Source organism: Cyprinus carpio, chromosome A25 (genome assembly GCF_018340385.1).
Source record: "Cyprinus carpio isolate SPL01 chromosome A25, ASM1834038v1, whole genome shotgun sequence".
Lineage (NCBI taxonomy): Eukaryota > Metazoa > Chordata > Actinopteri > Cypriniformes > Cyprinidae > Cyprinus > Cyprinus carpio.
The window spans coordinates 10,577,362-10,587,816 of NC_056596.1; the positions used below are offsets into that span (position 1 = coordinate 10,577,362).

At 34.2% G+C, this 10,455-nt stretch overlaps 2 protein-coding genes across 3 annotated transcripts; one reads left to right on the forward strand and one right to left on the reverse strand.

The window, feature by feature from the left end:
• Positions 1–83: 83 nt before the first annotated feature.
• LOC109050902 (enhancer of mRNA-decapping protein 3-like) lies at positions 84–6,968 on the reverse strand. Its single transcript, XM_042715438.1, has 7 exons — positions 6,824–6,968; positions 6,415–6,587; positions 5,891–6,180; positions 4,299–4,643; positions 4,074–4,227; positions 3,774–3,991; positions 84–2,859 (listed from the first exon to the last, which is right to left on the reverse strand). Exons 2-7 carry the CDS (start codon positions 6,585–6,587, stop codon positions 2,525–2,527), a joined length of 1,515 nt encoding a protein of 504 aa, XP_042571372.1. The 5' UTR covers positions 6,824–6,968; the 3' UTR covers positions 84–2,524.
• Positions 6,969–8,142: 1,174 nt separating this feature from the next.
• LOC109050629 (kxDL motif-containing protein 1-like) lies at positions 8,143–10,445 on the forward strand. 2 transcript variants are annotated; one of them, XM_019068196.2, is made up of 5 exons: positions 8,143–8,340; positions 8,417–8,518; positions 8,606–8,758; positions 9,114–9,160; positions 9,821–10,445. In XM_019068196.2, exons 2-5 carry the CDS (start codon positions 8,424–8,426, stop codon positions 10,078–10,080), a joined length of 555 nt encoding a protein of 184 aa, XP_018923741.1. In that variant the 5' UTR covers positions 8,143–8,340; positions 8,417–8,423; the 3' UTR covers positions 10,081–10,445. The 2 variants fall into 2 exon arrangements, with proteins under 2 accessions (XP_018923741.1, XP_018923742.1); XM_019068197.2 differs by having other exon boundaries at positions 8,143–8,320.
• Positions 10,446–10,455: the final 10 nt, after the last annotated feature.

Below are 10,455 nucleotides of genomic sequence, written 5' to 3' on the forward strand. Positions count from 1 at the left end.
TATATATATATATATATATATATATATATATATATATATAGTATTTTTTACAGAATTGTTACTGTAAATTAACAGTCATAAAGTCATATTTCCATTCTCTTTATTTATTCAGTCCTTAAACTTCAAGGTTGACATTGTTAAGCATGTAAGGTTTCCAGTGATATCAGAACTATGCAGAACAGAAATGTCACTAATTCACAATTAATGGTAACGTTGTTGTTGTTGTCTAAACCAGAACTGAATCGTGTCTTGACTTATACAACAGGTGCAGAGATAAATGATGAAATTATGCAATGCTAACAACCTTTATCTCATGCTTTTGTGAAGAAAAAGGCGTAAGAATGGAAACCTGTGGAAAGAAACCAAAAAGTGGCTTTCAACATTTGATACTGAACAAAAGCCCCTCAAACCTCTAGAGCCGAATTTGAAAACATCATCGAGGGGAAGCCACAAAAATGAACATCACCAGATAACAACAAAACGTTTTTGCTATTTTTTTTTTTTTATTGCTCAACAGAGTGTGGTCAGATTTTAGAAGCAAACTCCTACAGAGGAATGATTTAAATCAAACTGCATTTTGACATACATCTAAGCACAAGTAGTGCTTAGGTATCAAACAATATTCAACTCAATGTTAAACTGGGCTCTGTAGCTATTATCAATAAGAGCCAATTATTTTTTTTGTGCAAACCAAATGAAAAAAACAATATTAATTGTACAGCAGTAATATTTTCAATTTCAAGTAACAAGTCATAAAAACCAGCAAGTGATTTTGGCACCATTTTAAGCTCTTTTAGTGCTGGATTTGCTCAGTAACTGCTGTATTATTAAACACACATGTTCTCTTATCTGTATTCATCCACTATAAGATGGACCTTTGATATTCTCTGACAGTGCAATCACATTAGCATCATTAACTTATTAATGCTTTTAATAACTGACTCATTTAGTCTTTGTTTTTAAGCTCAAAAGCTAATTGAAATTAGCTCCAACAGCCATCAGAGGCTCCACCAATGACCTTACAGACACAAACATCAACACTGAAAAAAAGGAGGAGAGAGAGAGAGGGAAAAAAAGAAAAAACAATTCACATTCTTTTTCCCATGACTAGGTGCTGTGTAAGGTCTGTTGGTTTCTAGCTTATCTTAACACTTGTGACAAGAAAGATCATCACTAGATTGTACATAGCTTAACCGATGTTTAAAAAAAAAGGAAAAGCAAAGGAAAAAAGCGCTTAAACCATAAATGTGGCTAATGAACAGAAAACAAAGATAAAAGCAGTTTTGAAACAATTTTAAGTTCATTATTGTTGCATACGGATCTTTTATGAAGCATTTGCGAGTCATAAGTGCCTCTCATTTTAACTGTAAAGGCATACGATTTCAACTGTCCTTATCAGTGCTTTTGAAAAACTCATTATTCATTACCCAAAAGAACTGAGTGTGTAGCACACACTGACTTTTTGCTTTGTAATGGGTTTATGCGCACTGTAATACAACCTGTAATAAAATCATAAATCGATTTTGGCAAGCAGGTTTATTGCAACAAGTGGAGAATCTTTCTTAATAAAAGATCCTTGTTTTATGTAACCAAACAAGCAATTCCACTTCGCATTTAAAACAGGATTTCATAAGCTGCTTATTTTTGAGCACTGAGGACTGAAACAAATGGAAATGAGGTAAAGCACAGCAATGAATATTAGCCTTAGAAAATTGGTGGTATTGGCCAATGACTGCTTAAAATGGTCAGTATTGGTCCAATGGCAACCAATATCACAAAGTAGTTTTTTAATACACTTATCTTACCATTCGAGTGTGTGACATTTTATCCCTGATGAGATCCCAGTCAATCTGTCATATTTACAGCACACTGGGCTTGGTCAACAAAGCAAATAACGCAGTATGAAATGTTGCATGCAATAAACTGCCATAATCTCAGTGCCTTAACACTGACTTTGATCAGTCTGGCACAAAAAGAAAAAAAAGCAGCATGGGAAATAAACGAAAGCCCCATCTAATGCACATTTTTCTATGGGGAAATTTAAAGTCGATCTAAATCAGCAGATCTGACGAAGAACTAAAAGCAAATTCTTCTATTTAAGATACTCAAAGTAACAAAATAAGATTCAAAAATGCCATTAAGACCAATAAAGTCGCATTAAGTGTGAGCCAGTTGCTGTTTTGTGACATTACTGCATATTTAATGGGTTATGAAAGTTGTCTTTTCCAAAAAGATCAGCCTTGCATATTAAAACGGCCGTGTGAAAGATTATTGTAAAACTGCTAGAATGCAGCAGACAATATAATGATGTTTGTTCTGCTTTTACCATATCAGGTTTGTCACAAGAGCTGGTATCGTTTGCCATCACTTCCCTTTAATGGAGATCATCACAAAAGTATAGAAGAATCTGAGAAAAATAGAGACTGAGAAGTTTCAGTTCTGCTGCAACATTCAAACTGAGGTCCGTTCATACTTAAAATCTTTAAGGCAGGTTCAGTGAGCCTCGACTGTGAAAGTCAACGGCTTATTCAGAGTGCAGCGGAATGACGAATTTACATCCGAAGGGGGAGTGGTATTTGATCCCCACTTCCTGGAAAACCTGTCGGGGAATACCGATGTCACACAGGTAGACTCGGCCGGCGCCCTCGGACACAGGCAGCGGGAGGCCAAGTGAAAGTGACCATTTTGCTTCCACGGCATGTGCCTGTCCACTTACTGGAGGGTCGATGCTCAGTACCGGGGCTCGGTTCTGGTTGGCCCAGTCGGCGGCAGCCTTGTACCAGGGCTGCTCGCTCAAGAATCCGTTTTCATGTGAATCCAAGCAGTTTATGACCAGGTCAACTGGCGTCTCGGGCAAGTCTGAGGGTGAAGTTATATTTTCTTTTAAATGAGTAGATAAGACTAATGAAGTTTAATTTTTAACCCAGAACCCATTTATATATCATACACCTCCCATTGGCTTTCAGAAGTGTTCTGGAATATTACATAACGAGGGTGGGTGGGTAAAAGTTAAACATGTTTTTGCAATTCATAGTGGAAGTTTCCAAGACTTTCTAAGCCCACCGAAACAAATCATTCAGGTGGGTGTGTTAGGAAGATATGTGACATACAGAAACCATGCTCAAGGTTCTTCGTCATCAAAATTTGTGTTAATGGAAACAGATCTTTGTCAACTGGATTACACCTAGTGATCCAATCACAAATGGTCAGGTTGATTAGAGATGCACAATATTAAAATTTTGGATAATAGAATTAGCTGATAATTATTTTTTTATGGTCAATAACCGTTTAAAAAAATAAATATTAAAATTCTATGGCATTTTGCCTAAATAAATTTAAAATAACACTAAAATTTAAAATCAATTTACAGATAGTCTGGGCATCACAAGATTACACTATATATATATATATATATATATATATATATATATATATATATATATATTTTTTTATATATATATATTTTTTTTTTTGTATTTTTAAAGATTAACTTTTGAATTCAATATTACCATCACAGAAATGGATAAAACAGAAAAGAGTTGCTTTGAATTGCAATAATATTTACAATTTCTATTTTTGATCAAATAAATGCAGCCTTAGTGAGTATAACAGGCTTTTCAAAAACTTTTTTGCAACTATATATCTCCAACATCAACTAATAATAAAATATTTTTTTTAATAATAATTATCATAGTTATAAATGTAAATAAATGTAAAAACGTATACTGTTGTATCATAAACGATTGTTAAATGTAGATGCAGTAGTGTCACACCTTTCACATTAGAAACCAGTTTGCCTCCCGTCTTCCCAAAGAGTGCAAGTTCGCTGGTGATGGCCTCCAACATCTTGACAAAGTTTGGCAGGAAAAGGATGACCTCCACTTCATGGTTGGCCAAGTGCCGGCCACAGCTGATGCCCTGAGCGCCCTGGACATGTGGTCCACACAGTAAAGCTACTGTGGGCCGTTGATGCACATTCTTTGGGGTAAGTCTACAAGAAGAACCAGACCAATAAGAACCAGACATGCTGAAGATATTTTTGATTATGCAATTTCTGTTAAAGCCCCACAAACCTGTTTGGTCCTCCAAGTAGCGTGAGGGCCATCTGACTCGCACATACACCTGTCATTTCAAGCCTGCGCTCCAGAGACAGACCATGACTTTCTGCTGCAGCTAATAAACGCTTGTGCAACTTGAAAGAGATGCTGGGTACCACCAGCCCTGAGTCTGGGAGAAATGGCATGAATTGAGACAAATTGAGATAAATATTTAAAAAGATCACGAGGTCAGATTCTTACCAGTGCTATATTCTTTCGTTTCATTCTGTGGAACAGTGATCTGTCTGTAGATGACGGGTTTGGCCTCTAGGATGTTCTCGTCATGCCGGTATCGTGATGGTGTTTGCTCTCCAGGCGTACCTCGAGATCTCGCACCATTGCCTCGCCGCTCTGACGACTCGATCTGCGAGAACACCGCAGCCTTGTCGAAGAGCGCCAGGTTCCCCTCAAAATCAAAGTCCTCATCGAGAACATCTTCCATACCGTCTCCAAAACATTCATCGTCTTTGTTCTTCATATGACTTCCGTTCTTCATCCCATTCTTTTTCGGTGTGACCTGATTTGGACCTCTGCAACTAGACGACCCTAGAAACAGTTAAAGAGTGCATTAGTTAAAAAATAAATCTCTTTCCACTTTTTAGTTTTCATAGGCCACATTTCCACTTATATAATAGTAATCTTTTTCTTTTTTGCTATTGTTTTTGTTTCTTGTTTTTATATATCTATCTATCTTTCTATCTATCTGATATATATAACAAAATTTGGACAAAATTATGCAGCACTACAAACAAGCATAGCATACTTTTTTTTAATTGCATTTTTATCCAGAAAAATCCCCAAAGCAGTGCAGCTCTAATACAAATATACATAAAAATCATAACATATACTGCCGGTCAAAAGTTTGGGATCAGTAAGACTTGTAATGTTTTTTAAAGAAGTCTCTTATGCTCATCAAGGCTGCATTTATTTGACCAAAATAAAAAAAAAAAAAAAAACAGTAATCTTGCAAAATGTTATTACAATATAAAATAATGGTTTCTATTTTAATACCCTTTAAAATTTTTTTTTTTTTTCTGTGATGCAAAGCTGAATTTCCATCAGCCATTACTCCAGTATAAAGTGTCACATGATCCTTAAGAAATCATTTTAATACGCTGATTTATTATTAGAATTATCAACGTTGGCAACAGTTGTGCCGCCAAATTGTGATTCTTTTTTCAGGATTCTTTGATGAATAAAAGAAAATATAAATATAAATCTTTTCTAACAAAATAAATATTTGCTATCACTTCTTAAAAATGTTACATCCTTGCTGAATAAAAGTTTTAATTTCTCTCTTAAAAAAAAAAAAGAGAAAGAATAAAAATTTACTGACCCCAAACTTTTGAACTGAAGTGTATATTGTTAGAAAAGATTTCTTTTTTAAATAAATGCTCTTCATTTTTTTTTTTTTAATTCATCAAAGAATCCTGAAAAAAATTATCACAGGTTCCAAAAAAAAAAAAATAAGCAGCACAACTGAATACAACAGAATATTAGAATGATTTCTGAAGGATCATGTGTAACTGAATGTTGGACTGATGATGCTCATGTTTCAGGTTTGTGTCACAGGAATAAATGACATTTTAATGTATATTAAAATAGAAAAATGTTATTTTACATCATAATAATATTTCACAATATTTCTGATCAAAAAAATGCAGCCTTGATGAGCAGAAGAAACTCCTGTAAAAAAACATTAAAAATCCTTCTTATCCCAAACTTTTGACTGATTGTATAAATGTTAAAATCTGAAAGATTAGGTTCGAAATCCAATGGCACAGAAGACTCACAGGAATTGTGTCTTCGTCTAAAGCCTTTACTTTGGGCGGCCATGTCCATTTGACGTTCACCATAACTCTTTGAGTAGTGTGGCACTGGAGACACCCCTCCTTCCTGAGTTTTAGGTTCTGTTTTATTAGGTACCGTAAGAGGAGCGCTATTGCCCGGTGCACCACCACCCTTATCCTTGCGTCCACCTTGCGGCGTCGATGTGGAGCTGGAGTCTGGACCGTTCTGCTTCGGGACTTCAGTTGTGCTCTTACGGATCTCCAGGATTTTGAGATCTTTAATGTCCATGGCACTGTGGATTAGAAAAGATTTAATATAGTTTTAATATAGTCAACAATAGTATTTGGTACACAAATTTTGATTACACTGTATTAAATTGTTGTATCAAGACTGTTATAACACTTTGTAGAATATGACCGATGAGATGAGATGATATGGTCCGTCTTAAAATCATTTACAAAGAATCAAAAACAGACTCTACAGTGTCAGACAGAGACGCTTTTAGGATCTTCATTTTCTTATTCACCTGAAGGTGACCTCAGGCACAGTGCACTTGACTCCATTGTGGAAGGGATGTCTGAGAGAGATGGTCTGGCTGGTCTGATCTACTGAAGACACTTCTCCTTGATAAACTCCCAGAGCTGGTCCACAGTGGACTGAAACAAGACAGCCAATCCAGTCTGATGCCATTCTGACCATCTGAAATCAGATTAAAAAGACGTGTTGTGTTCTTTATGACACTTTTATATCAAAACACGGCTCTTAAAGAGTTATTGGTAGAGAAAAATATAAATATGGAGAGATAAGTCCAGCATTGAACGTTAGATGTGAAGATGCTAATGTTAGCCAGCTCGATGAAGCAGGACGCAACTGTCTTATAAGCGACTTTTTTTTTCGTCGTCGGTCAAATAAAACTAGTTAAATGAGTTCCTCACCTATTGTCCCGTGTAAATCCGTTAAATAATACAAATAACTGGTATACTGAGATATATATATATTTTTTATTAACTCTTCAGAAGATCTCTACGGCTTCTTCTGTAATGATGCGCGAAGCGAGTATCAGTTTTGAATCGGTTTACTGCCGCGCACTGGAAAACCGCGGAAGTACATTGAGATGCAGGCTGTGGCGTAAACTTAACCATCTAAAATCAAGCAATTATTAATATTATTTTATAGTTATACTATTGTTTTTGCTATATTTTATTTATATAATAGTTTTTTATTATTAATAAAAAATATATAATTTTACTAAATAATACTAAATAATAATTATACTAATTAATTAATTATTATTATTATTATTATTATTTTTTTTAATAATTATACTAATTAATTATTTTATTATTATTTTTTTTATTATTGGATTTTTTGTTTTTATTTTAAAAGGAAATTAATTTTTAATCTGCATATATATTAGTGTGAATTATAACATAAAGTCAACATCAAATACTAAAATAGCACTGGAGGGACTGGTGCAGGGGTGTTTTCATTTTCATCAGTTATGTGTGACATTATGAGAGGTTAGTGTTAAGGTCAAAGGCAGAAGAGGAACCTGCACATGTCTGGTAGAAACAAATCATGCAACGCCCATTCACTGTGACATTTCCCACAAGCTCTAGCAGAACCTGAGATGCCTTCAGGACTGTCTGAGCGGTGACAACCAGCGCCAGCACAGTGTTTGTTTGGACTCAACACAACCAGTCCTTCGAGCCAGAGACTCTTATACAAGATTCGATTTGAAGTGATATTGCTTTATTGTGGTGATGAATAAATGATTTTTATATTAGATTTCAAAATTATTCATCCTCTTTATGTGACACATTATTTTACAATTAACATTTCATGTAAAATAAAATAAAATTGTAATTATTAATATTTCTAATTATTATTTCATATTAAATATACAAAAATATGTAATATGTGCATCAAATAATAAACTATTTATCCTCATGTGACACATAATATCAAATAGATTTGTCATTACAGAATGATTAAAAAATGCATGCATTGTTTTTTTGTAAAAAAAAAAAACATATCTAGCATTAAAAATGTATTGTTTAAACATGTTGCAAAAATAATTAATTTGTTATTTATTATTCGATTCATTATTATTTATTATTTAATATAAAATAAAGTTAATCAATAATTCAAAATAAATATTAAAATCAAACGCTCCGCTTTTTCTGGAGAGCCAATCAACGCTTACCAAACCTCCATGATCCCGCCTCCCGCATTACGTCGCTTTCATGTGATTATGTGATCATGTGACAACATCAAAACAAAGATGTCTGGCCGCTTTTCGGTGCGGTAATTTTTTTTTATCGTTTCACAAGTATAATAAAAGGTGTATGCATTTGCGTCAAAGCCTCAGCCAGCCAAGTGTGCATCCGATGAAGACGTTTTTTAAGTAAAACCAAGTCAGACGCAAACTAGTCAGTGAATATTTTACAACGTAAGCGACTTGTATCAATCGGTTTATTATTGACTTGATTCATGATTAACGCTAATATCTTGTGTTTTATGAAAAGCGTCATCATGGAGCCCACAGCGTCGGGAATATTCTGTAACAGGATGCTCAGTATGGTGAACTCTGAAGACGTGAACGCCATCATCCAAGCTCAGAAACACATGTGAGTTTCCCTATCTAGTGACCTGCCTAGGCAGCATTTTTAATATGCCTTTATCATGTTTTTGCTGCATGTATTCATGTATTCCAGGCTGGACCGGTTTGAGAAGACCAATGAGATGCTGATCAACTTCAACGGACTGTCCAATGTGCGCTTACAACAGATGAATGAACGCTTTCTAATGCACACCCGCACTTTAATAGAGATGAAGAAAGACTTGGACAGCATTTTCAGACGAATAAGGTATCATATTGACAACTTAAGACATTAATTATGATGATGTGGGAAACCTAAGATCTGACATGAACACTTATCCCTTCATTACTAGCAAGTGTATGATAAGATTAACACATTCAAGCGTGTCATGGAAGTTTGAAAATGCAAACAATGATTGCAAAAAATATTATTTTTATATTATTATTTTTTTATATTATTATTATTATTTATATTTTATTATTATTATTATATTATATTTTTATTATAAATATTATATAACATTATTATATATTATTAAGGATAATATTACAATATATATTATATATTATAATATATAAACATTAGTAATTTCCTGTGCATGATATTATTTGTGTTTCCCCAGGACTTTAAAAGGCAAGGTTGCGAAACAATATCCAGAGGCCTTCAGCAGTAAGTTATAATGCAGTATTTTTTATTGGGATGCACTACAATTAAAATATTGTTTTGACAAAATAAGTCAAATGCGGAAATAAAAACCTGTAGTTTTTGTCCATGTAAAAACAATATTATGACATTTAGGAAAGTCTAATCACAAAATAGTTAAATCTTATTAAGTAAAAATTAATAATAATAATAATCTAGCATTATCCTTTTTAGTTTCTAAAAACAAAAGATGAGCATCCACAACTGAATATCCAATATTTAACGATATTTAAAAAATCACTAATGTACACGTGAGTTCAAAAGTTTGGGGATCTAGTAAGATTGTTTTTTAAATCAATGCTTCATTATTCAGCAAGGATGTATTAAATTGATCAAAAGTGACAGTAAAGAAATCAGTAATGTTACAGTAGATTTCTATTTCAAGTAAATGCTGTTCTCACAAACTTTCTATTCAACAAAGACTCCTGGAAGAAAGTATCAGAGTTTCCACAAAAATATTAAGCAGCACAGCTGTTTTCAACATTGATGATAATAAGAAGATCAGCTTATTAGAATGATCATGTGACACTTTTGAAAGCTCGTGTATAATACAAAACATATTGTGCCTTCCTTACTTTGTACCAGTTTTGCTCAAGTTGTGTAATCAAACCACTTTGCTTGCAACAGACATCAGTGAATGTTCCAACCTGGTGGAGGATGATGATGAATTTGACCCCATTCCTCCCAGTGCGGCCACCACCATCACTGCTGCTGCAACGTCTGAACAGAGCACGGAGTCATGTGACACAAGCCCTGATGTGATATCACCCACCATCAGCTGCTGTTCTGAAGACCCCTCTCAAGAGAACACCGGCACACCGGCCTCTGACAGCCATGAACAGCAGCCAGTGTTACGGGACGAGGGTCCGGATTCAGCTGACTTTTAGATTTATGTTTATAATGTTGTGTTTACTACATACAGATGCCACTTAAAAGTGCGGGGATGCAAGCCTACAGCTTAAAGTTTATTATGTTCAAATGTTTTAGTGCTACTAATTTGGTACTGTTGTTAAATGTTATTTCAATTTCATGTTTTCTGTTCTGACCGCTTACCGCTGCTGAAAAATAATGCAAATTAGCCTACTTTTTTGCAGATAAAAAAAAAAAAGTTGGTAAGGATACATTTAAAAACAGACATGTTCACCTCCTGTTGAGATATTTTCATGTTCAAAACTGCATTAGTTATTATTTAGTATTATTTCTGAATTCAGGAAAAAAAAATGTCATTAAATAAAATCTTTCTCATAGTGCAGAATGTGGGT